General features: G+C 42.0%; 1 protein-coding gene across 1 annotated transcript; it reads left to right on the top strand.

Annotated features, from left to right (window-relative positions):
* Positions 1–939: 939 nt before the first annotated feature.
* LOC310788013 (vascular cell adhesion protein 1-like) lies at positions 940–18,845 on the top strand. Its single transcript, XM_083649478.1, has 7 exons — positions 940–1,113; positions 1,616–1,906; positions 11,030–11,359; positions 12,847–13,098; positions 13,876–14,205; positions 15,699–15,950; positions 16,254–18,845. The coding sequence occupies exons 1-7, from the start codon at positions 1,065–1,067 to the stop codon at positions 16,385–16,387; spliced, it is 1,638 nt and encodes a 545-aa protein (XP_083505604.1). The 5' UTR covers positions 940–1,064; the 3' UTR covers positions 16,388–18,845.
* Positions 18,846–19,174: the final 329 nt, after the last annotated feature.

Raw genomic sequence — 19,174 nt, 5'->3', positions numbered from 1 at the left:
CACAAACATGGGAACTAATGGTAAAGTAAGCAGGAAGTAATGATGCACTAACATGGTAAGTAATGGTAAGGTAATCATGAAGTAACGATGAGTACTCATGAACAACTGGTAAGTATTTGGTGGAGTCATGCTCACGAACATGGTAACTAATAGTCAGTTCTTAAGGAACTACCTGTTCATGAACTAGTGAAATATTAAAAAAAAAATAAGGAAGTAATCATTACTTACTGGTTCGTTAACATGGTAACTAATGGTCAGTTCTTAAGTAACTACCATGGGAACTAATGGTCAGTTCTTAAGTAACTACCATTAAGGATCTTTAAGGAACTACCGATTAACTATTAATGAACTAGTGAATGAAAACTTTTTTTTAGGGAAGTAATAATTACTTACTGGTTCGTTAACATGGTAACGTAATGGTCAGTTCTTAAGTAACTACCATTAAGGAACTACCTATCAACTACTCATTAACTAATCATTAACTATTCATGAACTAATGGTTCGTTCCTTACTCGTTCCTCAGTAACTACCCATTTTTTGTGTTACAGTATTATGAAGTGTTACCCTTATATGTTTACCCAAACAATTCCACGCAGGAAAAAACTTACATGCAATATCCACGACTGGGAAGGGAAATGGAGATTGTATGACATATGGGTCTGTCTCTGCCACCTGGCAAAGCGATGTTTTGGTCATGCGTTCGTTTTGTTATTAGTTACGCCCAAAAGTAGTTTCAACGTGCAATACTTATTTACTATCGGAGGGTTTACGAGAAACACGTGAATGCAGCACGGCTGCACTGAGGGGGCAGGCTAACCTCGCGTCACCAGGCTCTTCTCGGCGAGGTTACTAAATTGTACTTTCACTTCGTTCACACACTTCACAGTACCATTCACACTCCGCAAGTGGATTTTCGGACCCAGAGAAGAAGATCAGGGGAGAAGAGCGGCGCAGTGTACCAATGAGGGAAAAACTTTGGGGAAATAATCCTTTTCAACGCGACCTTTTGGATTGTTTTTAATATCGTAAACGTGTATATTGCGCTCATCAATTGTGGGCAAACAATGGCGTGGTTAGGCCTATTTGTTTTCACCGGAATAATGGCACGCATAGGTAAAACGATGTTTTCCGTTGTGCATGCTTTTTGTTTTTGTTTTTAATCCAGATCACATTTAGGGGTGTGCCATGATGTAACGTTGAGGGGTTTTCTCTGATTTGCATGTATAGGAATCCAACAGGTTGGCCTACGCCCATTTTCTCATCCGGTTGTTGTTTCGTTTTGTTGTGCTTAGTCTCGTTTAGGCTTTATATAATGATCGGACTGTTGTAATCATGATCGCACAGTTTCTGTTTTTTATGATGATTTATTTAACTTTTAAAGTTGAGATCCCACCTCCAAGTTGCCATTGACTTACAATTACAAAATATAATTCTGTTCTGGTGTGAGTTACAAATTATGTATCCCATTGAATGGGATAAATACTGTGTAGCTATCACACCAGTATATGATACTATTTGTATTTAAGATGTTGTTTTATTACCACTTGTATCTCATTGTAGTGTATAATAGGCCTTCTTTGTTTACCCTGTATTGTCCCTTACCGTTTACCTGCAGGGCCTGTGATGAGTGCCTCTTGTCCCATCGAGCTGAGCCCTCCCATCGCGGTGGTGAGATATGGAGGCTCTGTGTCTGTCAACTGCACCACATCAGTCGTACATGAGGGGATGGGCTGGGAGGCTTCTGTTGGAAGCGGCATCGGTCTACAGGAGGATGTCAACCATGTGACTTGGACTGTGGAGAGCCTAACAGACTGGGACATCGCTCCCAAATGCTTCATCAACAAACTGCTACCAAGTGGGGAAAGTGGGGATCAGTGTCTAGAGACCCTACCAGTGGTTCTTTACAGTAAGTCATGTTTTCATCCACTTTGTGCAGGACAGAACGATGCTTTGATTCTCCAGCTGTTTTTCTGATAACCTCTACTTTGTCTATAGCAGGGCTTTTCAAAGTCTGAGACTGTGGGCCGCCCCTCAGACAAAGCTAAATTCCTGGATTCCTAGGGGGTCATTGTTATTTGACCCCATAGAGACAGTCCGCATGTCTGGGAACGCCCATAGGCTCTAGGAATGCCCACAATAGACGCTGGTTAGCTGGCTCAGCCTGGCTGGGGGCGTGGTCAGGGTGGGGTAAAAACCCCCGTTCTATCCATTCAGCAAAGTTAGAATTTAGCTGATAACCCAGGCAGACACGATCAGGGATTTAACCACCGCAGTAAACGCACATCTGAGCAGACGTCTTGTGTTCTGCTCTAGAACCCCCAAACCTGTAGTTTAGAGCCGCAGCACCGTCTTTTAGTGAGTCAGCCCATGAGATATATGGGCGGTTTTACCCCACTCGCGCGCCAGCCGTTTAACATTTTGTGGGCGTTCCCAGACATGGGGACTGTCTATGACGAGACGTGGCCTCAACCTATAGGACTGAGCCAAAATAGCCTGACACTGCTGTTTGACATACTTCAGACTGCCCTGCAGGGGCAATTCTAGGATCGGGGCTCAGCCCCTGATCAGAATGTGACATGATACAGTGCCTTGCAAAAGTGGTTGACCGACTCCCCCCCCCCCCCCCACCCTCTCTCTCTCTCTCTTGTGAAAATATTTTGAATATGCTAAAAGTAAGACACTGGAGCACTCTTGACTGAGGAAGACAGACACTTGTCGAAATGTCAGTCAGCACCGTACAATAAACATGCAGATGGAAAAGAGTGCTCCAGTGTCTTACTTTGTGAAGTGCCCAGGTAAAAAGTTTTTCTACACTGTCCTTCACTGTTGAGCACCAGGGGCTATATTACAGAAACTTCCTAACTTGAAAATCCTATCTAGGCCTATCCTAACTTAGATGGGAAGTTTCTGTAAATATGGCCCCGGGACCCTTTTATTCCAAACTTGGCAGAAGCGTGCTGGACTTCACTGTTGAAATTGAATACGGTATGCTGTTTGAATGAGTATCCAACCCCTTTCACTTTGGCAAACCTCAATTCAAATAGGTACCCAATAGGCCCACTGCAATGAATGTGGGCAAAACAGAAACTGTCTTGGCATTAAAACTGCACTCACCCACCCAGCACTGTATGAACACCTTACTAGTACTACTGGGTATGTGTCAGTTTTCAGCTCAGTGTCAACCTGCTACCAGTCGCATCACATCCGCCTTCCGGTTTGACGTGTTGCATTCTGAGGTGCTTTTCTGCTCAGTTGTTTTTCACATGGATATTTTCATATCCATGCAAAATAGCCTGTAAATGCTTTTTATTTGCTTTCTTTACTACTTTTACTTACTTAGAAAACGTATTTAGTTAACAAAATAATTCAGAAATAATTAATTTAATTTAATTTTAATTTTTTTAATTTTGTAAAATTACATCAACATACCATTTAATCAATCCAATTCATTGTTTAAGCAGAATAGAGCAATTTAGTCAGTTTCTTATCTGACCTATTCTCCTTACTTTTCCATCCACCTGTTACTCTGCCATCTGTGCTGTCTGCCGACTGACACTCTTCACCGAATGCAGTTTTTCTCATAATATCATGATCTTTCTGTTTTCTTGGGGGGAGGGGTTCGATGCCCCCATCAGTTAACAAGAGAGTCCATGCAAGGGAAAGTAACAAAAGTGAAAGTAAAATGACTGCTTTACTTTTTGAGCCCCCCCAAAAATTCATTTGAAATGGGCCCTGACAACTCTGTTAAATGTTTGATTTTGTTGTGAATTACACCACGTTACGTCATATACCTGCCAATACAACGTGGGAGTCTCCCGTTTTTTAACCCTTTTCACTGTGCTCACGATTGGTAATTTTCCCGCTAATCTCCCGATTTGTAAGATATGTGTCATGGCAGCTGGCAACCCAACCCAGAGGCAGTGACGAGTGACGCACGGTGCCTAACTGCGTCACTGCACTCGTTCAAGCTCTCAGTGGAGCCACATTAGCAATACCATGTGTTTTGCAAGCTATGTTTCAAGCTATGTCGTTATGCAAGCTATGTAATGTATGTTCCCAAAATGATGTTAGCAAACATGCTAAAAATTGATGCCAAACACAAACAAGCCGTGGAAGCACAGAGGGGAACTTCTACCATATTCCATATTCACTGACACTCTCAATGTTTGCGCTTGATCATTTTTGTGATGTCAATTTTAGATGCTCACTTTTCATCACATCTTTTGTACGTTTATTTTATCATTACCGGTATGTATTTTACTGTGAGTTATGAATTTTCACAGCCCAATATTGGCAGGTATGCGTTACACGGATAAGTTAATGCTCCCTGTGAACATGGGGGTCTGTGCGCCTCCACTCCACTCGGATAACACTTTTAATGAATTACTAGTAAGTAATATGAGTTTTTGTTCCTGGACCAACTTCCTAGTATGTGCTGGGGAAACCCCGCCCCCGAACTCATATATTTTCACTACATGCAGAATACTGTGTCTTTAGGACCCTGGGGCCTATGTAGCTGATGTTAGACATGGCTGTAAAGCTAGATTCCTGCTGTTCTAATGAACCCGATGTTCATTTCATCTTGATGTGAGGGGTCAAGGGAAGGGACCCATTTGCAAATAGTCACACACATTTAAATTTGTCCCCAAAAAATTGCAGAATTTGGAGCAATGTTACACACGGTTGGTTCCCATTAGGGAGCTACATTATAACCTGCCAACATTAGGCTTTGAAAAAGAGGGCAATTCTCTCTGGGGTGTCACTGAATGGCTTATCCTCAATGTCCCCCCCCTTCCCCGCACCCATATAACCTACAAATTACACCACAAATTAATAGAATAAATACAAGGATGTACAGTAAATTACTTTTTTAGTCTTAAATTCATAACTCACAGTAAAATAAATACCGGTAATGATGAAATAAGAAATAAACATACATGTACAAAAGATGTGATCAAAAGTGAGCATCTAAAATTGACATCACAACAATTATCAGAGAGTGTCAGTGAATATGGAATATGGTAGAAGTTCCCCTCTGTGCTTCCACAGCTTGTTTGCTAATGTCATTTCCCCCACTGGGTTCTACGGTGGGGAACATACTAGGCTACATAGCTTGCAAAACGCATGGTATTTGCTAATGTGGCAGCTAGCGGTTAGAAAGGGAAGGTCTCGCACTGAAATTTGGCAGCGCATCTCTTCTTGGGATATCAGTGTTTCCCATACATAAAGGAATTTGTGGCGGGCCGCCACAAAAGGATTTGGACCGCCACAAAATGATGTTGACCAAAAAAAAAATATATACCGTAAATTCCGGACTATAAGACGCACCGGTCTATAAGCCGCGGGACCAAAATTGACTATTTTTTTCTTCTATAAGCCGCACCGGTCTATAAGCCGTGGGTGTTTTGATGTTTAATTACCATATGAAAGGGTTCGTGCACAGAGAGGAATGTCGGGAAAGAGATCGCTGTTTGGGGAAGCTCCCATTTATTAACATTTCAACAAAACAAAACAAAAGTCAGGTCACTAATCCCCAGACAAAATCACACAACAATAGGCTATATGTGCAGCAAACCTGTAACCAGAGAAGTCAAGTCACTAATCCTCGTCTTCCTCTTCTTCCTGCGTACTGAAACCACCAAAGTCCTCATCTTCAGTGTCGGAAACGAACAGGTTCAGGGTGGCTTCGTCAACCACTCTCCTCTCTCCTTCATTGTCACTCAAAACCAACGAACTCCTCTTCATCACTGTCGGCATCGAACAGCCTCTGAAGCCTCTGACGGCCCTCAGCGCCAGCTGTGGCGGCGTCATCCTCTTCATCCCGCAGCAGTCCAGCGTTTTGGAACCCGTTGGTGATTGTGGATGTTTTCACACTCCTATAATATTCCGTGATCTTCCTTTGTGTGAATTCGCCGAAGTTTGTGATTTTCTCCTGGTAGTCGGGAGGGAGTTGTTCAGTAGTTCTCCCCCGGACGGACAGTCCCTTTCGTCTCATGAATCGGAAGCACCAAGATGGCCCACCTCTGAAATGTTCAATTTTCATCTCGGTGGCGACTGTTTTGGCCTTCTGTCGGATCTGCACCGTGGAAACGCCTCGGCCGTCTGCTCTCTGGGTCAACACCCAGTCCTCAAGGGAATCTTCAAGTTCCGGCCATCTGCTTTTGTGGCCTCTGAAGGACTTTTTTGTCTTCTTACACTGAGACAGTTCCTCCTGCTGCACCGTCCAACGCCTCACCATTGACTCATCGATGCCCAGGTTACGCGCGGCTGCTCTGTTTCCCTCTTTTAGTGCGAGTTCGACTGCTTTCAGCTTGAAAGCTGCTTCGTGTGAATTTCTGCGTACCTTCCCCATGGTAAGTGAGAGAGAGACTGCTCGTCTTGTTGTGATTCCGGGCTGATGAACTTTGCTTACCGTAATTACCATATGTAAGGGTTCACGCACAGAGGGGATTGTTGGCTGTTTGAGGAAGCTCCCATTTACCGTATTACCGTAACATTTCAACAAAACAACATAACACAACACCTTTGTTTATTTCGACAGTGCACACAGTGTCCGCGGTGTGGTGAAAAGAGGGCAACAGAGGAAATTAAAACAGAAGTGGATTTATAGGTAGAAAGAGTGCTAAAAAAGAGAGATTTTATTTGTATTTGAAATTTTTTTTCTGAAAAAATCCATAGATAAGCCGCACCGTTATATAAGCCGCAGGGGCCAAAAAACGGGAAAAAAGCCGCGGCTTATAGTCCGGAATTTACGGTATATATATATATATATATATATTTTTTTACAGTGCACCTGAACGCAACATGCAAGATATCCGCTGAATAAGTGTCCAATAAATGTTCATGTCATTCTGGCCAATACTTCTGTTATAGCATTTCAGTCTGGAATATGGAATATCTTTCAATAATCTATGATTTAGCTGCTAAAATGTCAAATACCGCCATCTGCTCGCTACCCAGGCACTTAGGTATGTACTTAAAGGAGAATTTCGTTTTTTTACACCACGGTCCTCATTTCCAGGTTAAAATATGATGTTTTACTCACCGAAATAGTTTGGCTTCATTCGGATGCCCACGGAAGATTTTGAGCTCCGAGTAGTCTCCTCAAACAGGCTATAACGAGAGCCTGCGGCCAGCGTGGGGCATGCTGGACGGGAGTGCACGCGCTCTCTAAATGACACTTTTTCTGTCAGATCACGGTTCATTAAAACTGCACTCACCCACCCAGCACTGTATGAACACCTTACTAGTACTACTGGGTATGTGCCAGTTTTCAGCTCAGTGTCAACCTGCTACCAGTCGCATCACATCCGCCTTCCAGTTTGACGTGTTGCATTCTGAGGTGCTTTTCTGCTCAGTTGTTTTTCACACCATTTTGCATCAACACTAGAACAGTGGTTTTCAAACTTTTTGTGGCCAAGGCACACCAACTGGCAAGCCACAATCTCGAGGCACAGCTATTTTCATATCCATGCAAAATAGCCTGTAAATGCTTTTTATTTGCTTTCTTTACTACTTTTACTTACTAAGAAAACGTATTTAGTTAACAAAATAATTCAGAAATAATTAATTTTAAACTTTGTAAAATTACATCAACATACCATTTAATCAATCCAATTCATTGTTTAAGCAGAATAGAGCAATTTAGTCAGTTTCTTATCTGACCTATTCTCCTTACTTTTCCATCCACCTGTTACTCTGCCATCTGTGCTGTCTGCCGACTGACACTCTTCACCGAATGCAGTTTTTTCTCATAATATCATGATCTTTCTGTTTTCTTGGGGGGAGGGGTTCGATGCCCCCATCAGTTAACAAGAGAGTCCATGCAAGGGAAAGTAACAAAAGTGAAAGTAAAATGACTGCTTTACTTTTTGAGCCCCCCCACCCCACCCCGGGAAATCATTTGAAATGGGCCCTGACAACAACTCTGTTAAATGTTTGATTTTGTTGTGAATTACACCACGTTACGTCATATACCTGCCAATACAACGTGGGAGTCTCCCGATTTTTAACCCTTTCTCACTGTGCTCACGATTGGTAATTTTCCTGCTAATCTCCCGATTTGTAAGATATGTGTCGTGGCAGCTGGCAACCCAACCCAGAGGCAGTGACGAGTGACGCACGGTGCCTAACTGCGTCACTGCACTCGTTCAAGCTCTCAGTGGAGCCACATTAGCAATACCATGCGTTTTGCAAGCTATGTTTCAAACTATGACGTTATGCAAGCTATGTAATGTATGTTCCCAAAATGATGTTAGCAAACATGCTAAACATTGATGCCAAACACAAACAAGCCGTGGAAGCACAGAGGGGAACTTTTACCATATTCCATATTCACTGACACTCTCAATGTTTGCGCTTGATCATTTTTGTGATGTAAATTTTAGATGCTCACTTTTCATCACATCTTTTGTACGTTTATTTTATCATTACCGGTATGCATTTTACTGTGAGTTATGAATTTTCACAGCCCAATATTGGCAGGTATGCGTTACACGGATAAGTTAATGCTCCCTGTGAACATGGGGGTCTGTGCGCCTCCACTCCACTCGGATAACACTTTTAATGAATTACTAGTAAGTAATATGAGTTTTTACACCACAAAATATTTTTAGAAAATGAAAAATGTATGCTGTTTGAATAAGTATCAAACCCCTTTCACTTTGGCAAACCTAAATTCAAATAGGTACACAATGGCGCCCACTGCAATGAATGTGGGCAAAACATTAACTGTCTTTGCATTATAACTCAGCCAGCAATGTATTAGGAACACCTTACTAATACTGGGTAGGTGTCAGCTTTCAGCTCAGTGTCAACCGGCTACCAGTCACATCGCACAATCTGATTTCACCAAGTAACAGTTGTTCCTGGACCAACTTCCTAGTATGTGCTGGGGAAACCCCGCCCCCGAACTCATATATTTTCACTACATGCAGAATACTGTGTCTTTAGGACCCTGGGGCCTATGTAGTTGACATATTACAGTATGTTAGACATGGCTGTAAAGCTAGACTCCTGCTGTTCTAATGAACCCAATGTTCATTTCATCTTGATGTGAGGGGTCAAGGGAAGGGACCCATTTGAAAATAGTCACACACATTTACATTTGTCCCAAAAAAATGGCCGAATTTGGAGCAATGTTACACACGGTTGGTTCCCATGAGGGAGCTACATTATAACCTGCCATCATTAGGCTTTGAAAAAGAGGGCAATTCTCTCTTGGGTGTCGCTGAATGGCTTATCCTCAATGTCCCCCCCCCCAACCCCCCCACCCATATAACCTTACACCACAAATTAATAGAATAAATACAAGGATGTACAGTAAATTACTTTTTTAGTCTTAAATTCATAACTCACAGTACAATAAATACCGGTAATGATGAAATAAAAAATAAAATAAACATACATGTACAAAAGATGTGATCAAAAGTGAGCATCTAAAATTGACATCACAACAATTATCAGAGAGTGTCAGTGAATATGGAATATGGTAGAAGTTCCCCTCTGTGCTTCCACAGCTTGTTTGCTAATGTAATTTCCCCCACTGGGTTCTACGGTGGGGAACATAGGCTACATAGCTTGCAAAATATAGCTTGCAAGACGCATGGTATTTGCTAATGTGGCTAGCGGTTAGAAACGGGAAGGTCTCGCACTGAAATTTGGCAGCGCATCTCTTCTTGGGACATGTTTGACTGCGATCATCCACCGAGAGCTTGGGCCAAAGACAAAGTGGGATATCAAAGCAAGACACCTCAAGTCACTTTATCACTTTACATTGTTTTCATGAACCCCTGACCCGCTGGACCATCTGCTCACTATGTATCTTGATATTGTTCAATTCAGTACATTCATTGAGATCTTATTAGAATCATGTGCTCAGCCAGACCTGATGTCATGTTTTATGGGTCTGTGTCCCCATTGACTCATTGTGTAAGACACTACTGTATTACAATGATCAAACCAGACTTAATTGTCAAAGAAGACATGTATTTGGTGAACCCTTGACCAAGCTGAACTTCCCCTGGCCCGGTGTCGGATGTACTGTATGCCCATATTTGATCATTGTATTCTTTTATTGAGATCATGCCACTGCTGACTCTGGAATATTGCTGTGCTGTTGATTAATTGCATTATCTCTTGTCTATTGCTGTATTGTATGATTTACTATAAGACATGGCCTGAGGCTCCAGTCTCTCGCTTTTTCCCTCTTACTAGGGCTGTCACTTTTTCCCAAAATAAAGTTCGAACGAACTTTAATTGCCCGAAATTCGTTCGAATATATTTGAAGTTTTTTGGTTAATTAAATTTTTTTTTTTTTTCAGTCCAGGCCACCGGGCATCAGCCCGACGTGTTAGCTTGGACGCTCACAGTCACAACACTGCCTCACAAACTTGGCTGCATCCAACTCGAGACAACTTTTCAGACCCTGGAGACAATCTTTCTCAGAAGAGACTAACGCGACAAATCTGGAGACTTTTTCTGACATGGGATTAACATTACCAGCAAGCAGCAGTTGGTTAATTTTGGTTCATAAAAAAAAAAAAAAAAAATCGAACTGTCAATTTACATATCGAACACGAACCCCTCCCCCACATTCGAAGTTGCATTCGAATTTCGAATGAAAAGTGACAGCCCTACCTCTTACCCAGTCTGAGTGAGACTGAACTGACCAAAGACAACCTTTTGTACTCTTTTGAGTAAAAAAAAAGTACTTTTTGATCATAAAAACCAGCAAAGACATTTTTGCCTTTTATTGACTTTTATTCAGTTCAGTGAAGATTCAAATGTTTCTGTGACACTAATGTAATATTGTGTTTCAGTTCCATTCACTGAGCCTCTCCTGAAACTCTTTGGAGCCCCCCTGGGGAGGCCCGCCTCCCACTTTGAAAACCTCTGATCTCTAGCATTTCTACATAGTTTCTTATTATTTCTTGTTGCTATGAAAAGCATAAAGTGTGAACAATAATTTGTCATGATTGATGTTAACCTCTCTGGTGCTTCTCACCACATTCTGTTTTTTTTTTTACAGAAATTGACAGTGTGTCCATCCCGGGTGATATAGGCCCGATGGTGGAGGGCACAAAGTACCCCATGCAGTGTGAAATTGTTGGTGTTGCTCCACTGAGGACCCTCTCTGTCAGCTGGTACAAAGGAAATGAAGTCATCCACACTGAGTCATACGACAGCCTGAGTAACGCCAACTCCAAAACTCCATCGGATGCATCATCTCACCTCCAGTTCACCCCCAATAAAGATGACAACGGTGCTCAGGTCTTCTGTGAGGCAAAACTAGACCTCGGACCATCGGGACCAAATCCTCCCACGATGAGATCAAAACCACTTGAACTGACTGTACAGTGTGAGTTTCTAATCCCTTTAAAGAGCATGGTGCAGGGTAGAGACCCCAGTGAATGTAAAGCCCCGGCCAAAAACCAATTAATATCCACAAACTACCGGCTTTTTCTTTGGTCTAAAAGTTACCAAGCCGTTTTTAGTTTTGCCGATAGAACGACCCTCCAACCTACACGGCTGTTTATCGGATCTCATCGGATCAGCTGGCAATATAAATAGCACGCCCGATGGAAACGCTATTTTCCGCCCCTTGATAATAACTGGCATCAGTGCTTCCGACTGAAATCTGACTTTCTTAAAGGTTAAAGTCTTTACATTGTGTCCAATGGAACCCAAATGACAGAATATGCCAACAGAAAAAAAGAAAAATGTCAAAAAAGTGTCTGTCCTAGTGCACCAGCGTCAAGTCAGCCAAAATGTAAAAGTAGGTCTTCCGCTTTAGGGCTTTTAAAATAAAACCTGTATTGTAACGTTAACCTTATACATTTTTGCTTAATAGTCACAGTTTCACTCCATGTGTAATCTTAACATCACAAGTAATTTTGATACAAGGTTTCCGTTTCATTCGTTGAAATACCTTTTTTCCCCAAAGGTGAGAATTTGAATGCCTTTATTCTGAAAGTAAATCACAGTATTTCTGTTGCTAGTCTGGCTAACTGTCGCTGTGTTGACACAGCCCAAATATTACAAATATTATATAGTGTTTGAGAAAGATACTGTTAGTTAAAATTTCTATACATTGATTATATTGATTAACTGTTATCCGTCCGTGAGCATATCGTGGTGCTATGACAATGGCACGTTCATCTAACTGCTTTAGTGTCCAGGTCGCTGCAGCCACAATGAGTTCATCTGCCTGCTCCGGGGGAGCAGCTGTAACGTGTTGGGAGGCAATGTGAATGTGTCAATGGTGGCAAAAAAACATGTATAAGCTGTAATTTTGATGTAAAAAATGTATATGTGTCGGCCGGGGCGTGATATCTTTTACTATATAATCACGAAATGGCTGTCCGTCTGAGTACATTTATCTCCCCAGTCATTACTCCGATCGCATAAAAAATTTGCCAAATCACTTTTCATGGGCCTGGAATGTATCTGGTGCCAAAAACAAATTGGGGGAGAAAAAAAGAGGGAAAAAAACGCCCACTGGGGGCTAACAGCAACCGTTTTTAGGCCTTCACACTCACAGAGCCATTGTGACCGCTGATGTCATCAGTGATGTCACTCGAGCAATTGTGATGTCATCAGTGATGTCACTCAAGGAATTGTTTTTCATAAAAAAGATACTTGTATATACACTACACTGTAGTGTACAAGTACAGTATTTTCTTATATGAGTGATTGATTCAAATCTGACAAAAACTACCCCAGAGGTCACTAGTCACTACAGGTGATTTTATTTTTAAATCTAAAGAAAAGCCAAAACCAACCACAAGATTACTCAAGTTTGTAAGAAATAGTGGGTTATTTTACTTTTATCTCTTTACTCCTCAGACCTTCCGACCTTCATAAAGCCTGAAACGGAGATGCGGCAGATTGAAAGTGGTGCTGATATCGCGTTAAACTGCACTGCTGTGGGTAACCCCATGCCTGTATACAGCTGGCAGTTCCCACATCCCATGACAGAGAAGACGGAGAATCAGGCCATTTGGACCTCCTCCAAGCTGCTTCCAGGCACCTACAACTGCTCAGCCTCCAACGCCGTGGGCACCAGCACCAAGCAGTTCATTATCACTCAAATTCCAAGTAAGAAATTGTTACATTTTTCTCAGCTTGTTCTAGACAGCTTGTTCTAGGCTACTTCATTATTCTCTCGCCGTGTTTATAATTCTACAATTCCTCCATGCTGTTGTTCTCCATTGTTCTCCATCAGGTAGTCCTGGGACCACCGCTGGCAGGGGCGGACTGGGAAAATAATTCAGGCCGGGCATTAGATACCAAGCAGGCCAGGCCGATACGGGCCAACGCGCGTGCCGGCGTCCGAAGGGCGGCGGCGAAAAATTTGGGCCGTTTGAAGCCCAATTTGGGCCGTTTGAAGCCAGATTTAGGCCGTTTGAAGCCCAATTTGGGTCATTTGAAGCATGATTTGGGCCGTTTGAAGCCCAATTTGGGCCGTTTGAAGCCAGATTTGGGCCGTTTGAAGCCCAATTTGGGCCGAGTCCAATTTTACAATGAGATGCACCCACTTTAACCCTGAATAAAGTAATAAAACCACTAGTAAACCAGTAGGCGGCGCCTGGCCTGCTGTTCAGTGAGTGGCCTGACTGCGGGCACCAAATGTTTTTTTTTTTTTTTTGCAGGCCAGGCCAGGCCACCGGGCATTTGCCCGACGTGCCCGATTATGCAGTCCGCGCCTGACCGCTGGGATTTTAGTGGCTGTGCTGTCTGTTTTTATTGTTATTTCTACATAGTGTCTTATTATTTCTTGTTGCTATGAAAAGCACAAATTGTGAACAATAATTTGTCATGATTGATGTTAACCTCTCTGGTGCTTCTCACCACATTCTGTTTTTTTTTTTACAGAAATTGACAGTGTGTCCATCCCGGGTGATATAGGCCCGATGGTGGAGGGCACAAAGTACCCCATGAAGTGTGAAATTGTTGGTGTCGCTCTACCGAGGACCCTCTCTGTCAGCTGGTACAAAGGAAATGAAGTCATCCACACTGAGTCATACGACAGCCTGAGTAACGCCAACTCCAAAACTCCATCGAATGCATCATTTCACCTCCAGTTCATCCCCAATAGAGATGACAACGGTGCTCAGGTCTTCTGTGAGGCAAAACTAGACCTTGGACCATCGGGACCAAATCCTCCCACGATGAGATCAAAACCACTTGAACTGACTGTACAGTGTGAGTTTCTAATCCCTTTAAAGAGCATGGTGCAGGGTAGAGACCCCAGTGAATGTAAAGCCCTGGCCAAAAACCAACTAATATCCACAAACTACCGGCTTTTTCTTTGGTCTAAAAGTTACCAAGCCGTTTTTAGTTTAGCCGATAGAACGACCCTCCAACCTACACGGCTGTTTATCGGATCTCATCGGATCAGCTGGCAATATAAATAGCACGCCCGATGGAAACGCTATTTTCCGCCCCTTGATAATAACTGGCATCAGTGCTTCCGACTGAAATCTGACTTTCTTAAAGGTTAAAGTCTTTACATTGTGTCCAATGGAACCCAAATGACAGAATATGCCAACAGAAAAAAATAAAAATGGCAAAAAAGTGTCTGTCCTAGTGCACCAGCGTCAAGTCAGCCAAAATGTAAAAGTAGGTCTTCCGCTTTAGGGCTTTTAAAATAAAACCTGTATTGTAACGTTAACCTTAATATACATTTTTGCTTTACAGTCACAGTTTCACTCCATGTGTAATCTTAACATCACAAGTAATTTTGATACAAGGTTTCCGTTTCATTCGTTGAAATACCTTTTTTCCCAAAAGGTGAGAATTTGAATGCCTTTATTCTGAAAGTAAATCGCAGTATTTCCGTTGCTAGTCTGGCTAACTGTCGCTGTGTTGACACAGCCCAAATATTACAAATATTATATAGTGTTTGAGAAAGATAATGTTAGTTAAAATTTCTATCCATTGATTATATTGATTAACTGTTATCCGTCCGTGAGCATATCGTGGCGCTATGACAATGGCATGTTCATCTAACTGCTTTAGTGTCCAGGTCGCTGCAGCCACAATGAGTTAATCTGCCTGCTCCGGGGGAGCAGCTGTAACGTGTTGGGAGGCAATGTGAATGTGTCAATGGTGGCAAAAAAAACATGTATAAGCGGTAATTTTGATGTAAAAAATGTATATGTGTCGGCCGGGGCGTGATATCTTTTACTATATAATCACGAAATGGCTGTCCGTCTGAGTACATTTATCTCCCCAGTCATTACTCCGATCGCATAAAAAATGTGCCAAATCACTTTTCATGGGTCTGGAATGTATCTGGTGCCAAAAACAAATTGGGGGAGAAAAAAAGAGGGAAAAAAACGCCCACTGGGGGCTAACAGCAACCGTTTTTAGGCCTTCACACTCACAGAGCCATTGTGACCGCTGATGTCATCAGTGATGTCACTCGAGCAATTGTGATGTCATCAGTGATGTCACTCAAGGAATTGTTTTTCATAAAAAAGATACTTGTATATATACACTACACTGTAGTGTACAAGTACAGTATTTTCTTATATGAGTGATTGATTCAAATCTGACAAAAACTACCCCAGAGGTCACTAGTCACTACAGGTGATTTTATTTTGAAATCTAAAGAAAAGCCAAAACCAACCACAAGATTACTCAAGTTTGTAAGAAATAGTGGGTTATTTTACTTTTATCTCTTTACTCCTCAGACCTTCCGACCTTCATAAAGCCTGAAATGGAGAAGCTGCAGATTGAAAGTGGTGCTGATATCGCGTTAAACTGCACTGCTGTGGGTAACCCCATGCCTGTATACAGCTGGCAGTTCCCACATCCCATGACAGAGAAGACGGAGAATCAGGCCATTTGGACCTCCTCCAAGCTGCTTCCAGGCACCTACAACTGCTCAGCCTCCAACGCCGTGGGCACCAGCACCAAGCAGTTCATTATCACTCAAATTCCAAGTAAGAAATTGTTACATTTTTTTCAGCTTGTTCTAGGCAGCTTGTTCTAGGCTTCTTCATTATTCTCTCGCCGTGTTTATAATTCTACAATTCCTCCATGCTGTTGTTCTCCATTGTTCTCCATCAGGTAGTCCTGGGACCACCGCTGGGATTTTAGTGGCTGTGCTGTCTGTTTTTATTGTTATTTTGGTTTGTGTGGTTTATCAAAAACAGAGAAAGTCTCCTGTCACAGCACCTTTAGAGTTACAGTCTGGACAGGTGAGCTGAGAGAGAGAATGTAACCAACACTCCGCTCTCCCACAGGGAACCGATCAACATTTGCAGCCATTCTTGGAGTGTTACTGGCCCTGGGGGTCCTGATCATCGTTGCCGGTGTCATTTTTCTAAACCGTGAAGGACGCTGCCCTCCTGGACGAAGGCCATCAGAGGTCATATGAACTATGTAAAATGAACTGACTTTAGTTTTTTTTATGCAACTCTGCATGGCTTTTGAATGACAATGGTGCCCTCTGTTGTCGTTTTTGAGGAGAAAACATGCCAAATACATTTGATGGCCTGGGAGCATGGTAGCATGGTTAGGGTTGGGTACCGAAACTCGGTACCACTATGGTACCGGTACCTTTACAACCGGTACTACCGGTACCGAATTGCAATGCAGATTTAGGTGCCTCATTTAGTGACCATGCCTGCGCTGCTGAGTGAAATATCTGCCTTCCGGTACTCCAAAACCGGTGCAGCACGCGCACCTTCACTAACATCATTTGGAGCACACTGCTTGAAATCCTCTTAAAATAATAATAATAATAATAATAATAATACAAATAAAAACTAAAAACATTTCAAATCAGTTCAGGCACCTTTTAGGCACCGGTAACATTTTAAGTATTTTAGTTTTCCTTCCAGTCTTGCTTGGCCACTTTACCTTTTAAGAATGCATGATCCCCGTAACTGTCTGTTAACATTTTACTGCTTTGTCCACTTGTGACACCTTTTTGATAATAACCCACTGTAGACAGAGCAACCTTGTGGAAAAATTCAATGAACTTTTTCTTACTTGAAAAAACGATGTTGCTCAGTAATCGGTTAAGGAAGGAGTTGAACAGCACAATAATACCACTAATTCGGCATATAGGATTGGAAGGGTTGGAATTGGGGGGTTAGATCACCAAATGATTCCCGAGCGCGGCACTGCTGCTGCTCACCGCTCCCCCAGGGGATGGGTCAAATGCGGAGAACAAATTTCGCACACTCAGGTGTGTGACAATCGTTGGGACTTTACCTTTACCTTTACATAGGACAAAACTTTAATGATTTTTATCCACTCAGGTATCATCTGTGTGTATTTTACTTCAAAGTTGCCGTAGACATTTGCATAATAGAGCTACAATAATTACCTATGCGGTCTGTGAAATCTGTGAGGTGCTTCTGCTATGGGCTAAAATGCTGTTGGTGAGCAGATTTTATTTTATTTTATGTGGTTTACATTTTCTGTATGTTAATTATAGTTTTACGTATACAACATGCTAATTTGTTCCAATGGTGTGATTTTATATGCACTATTAATGGATTTTGAATGTGTTGCTAAGTGTACACTACACCCTTGCTGTAAAGTGGGGTCAAATTGTTTTTTTGTGAAATGTGTAGGCTTTTTTATTATAGAGAGCCAAAGTCACACCCACGTCCGGTTTAGGCATACGGACAAAGATAATTCATTCAAGTTTTGGTTGAGTTAAATGTTCTATGGTCTCTCGTGATTCCAAATGTAGCTAAATCACTTGGCTTGACAAAGTAAAACTAAGCATTTTACAAAATGTAGATGGAAAAAAGAATGGCGAATGAAATCTCTTGGTGCGTATGCCTAAACCGAAAGTGGGCGTGACTTTGGTTCTCTATTAGACAGTTTGTTTCTCCTTGAAATTACCTTAATTGGAGATGGGAAATTCCATGCTAGAAATATCTGGTGTACTGGAAAAAGTACCTTTGTTTATTGTTGTTATTGTGAGAGTGGAAATTATAGAATGAGAGCAAAGTCATTTTTCAAGGCTATAAAACCAAAACGGGTCCTTGAAATCTTTGATGGGGTGTCAAGGCCTTGAAAGTTTTTGAAAATAGACATAAATAGACATGGGTCAGTGAAAGTGTTTGAATGTATCTATTTTTTGTGCAAGAATGTGTTTAAAACACAGTCTGCCATCACTGTAACAGCACAGTTGAGAAGTGTTCACACATTTAAGCCTCTCTCTGTTTTTAATTGTGAGCTTCTATAAAGCCTGCTAGTTCTCATTATACACATCAGTGTTGTAATATTAACAAACCTTGATCCATGTCTCAAACTGCCATGTTGGGTCCTTGCATTTGAGGTTTAAGAAGGTGTGGGACCCCTGATCAAAAATCCCGACCTCAATATAATGTATTGTATGTAAATGTAGTTTTTCAAATGCACTGACTCGTTCTTAAGCTTACGCCAACTTCTGTGTCAATGATTTCCTTAGGCAGAATACTGATTGAGCCAAAGTCAAACTCGTGTCTTTCACTGAATATGTTTCCTTGCCACCTTTTGTCAACCCCCTGGACCTCTCTCCCATTCTATCTGGCAATACATTATACAGTGCTTTGACCGCCATACTAATTAGTCCAAAACAATGTGAATGTAAAGCAGACCATTTGTTATCCTGCCTGTGTTGGCCAATATAAATCCCTCTCTTTTTTTTCTTCTAAAATTGTGTTCTTTATGTTGTCGTTCCCAGTGAAGGCCTTGCCAGAAAACACTGTTTGTGTATGCTCTGACTGTGTTGCTATAACAACCTGGCAGAGCAGATATTGCTCAATTTGTCTTGGAGTAAAAAAAAAAAAAAAGCTTTATTATAGGCGCACAAGCTTAACATATTTGTGCAGAGAACTTGCAAAGGGGCAGCATAACCAAACAAGCCATCGAGATATCTGTACGTTGAGATTAGCAGCTGTGCTTTCCATGAATACACCAATAAGCATCCGCTGACTTGCTCACTGGCACCTCGGTCGTGGTCAGTGTAGCATTCTGGTCACAGTGTGAGTCCTACAGGCTACATGCTGCCTGCTGGGATTTGACAAAGCATACAAGCAGCATACGAGCAGAACTGAAAATAAGCGTTTGTTCTCACGGACTTACAGTTGGACAAAAAAAGCTGCCTGTAAAGATAGGCATCCCTTATTTGATCATGGTAAAATGGCAGCGCCTGAGGCAC

Source organism: Poromitra crassiceps (assembly GCF_964638095.1).
Source record: "Poromitra crassiceps genome assembly, chromosome: 13".
Classification (NCBI taxonomy): Eukaryota; Metazoa; Chordata; class Actinopteri; order Beryciformes; family Melamphaidae; genus Poromitra; species Poromitra crassiceps.
The sequence above is the reverse complement of the archived record's forward strand: the minus strand, read 5'-3'. Positions and strand labels throughout refer to the sequence as shown.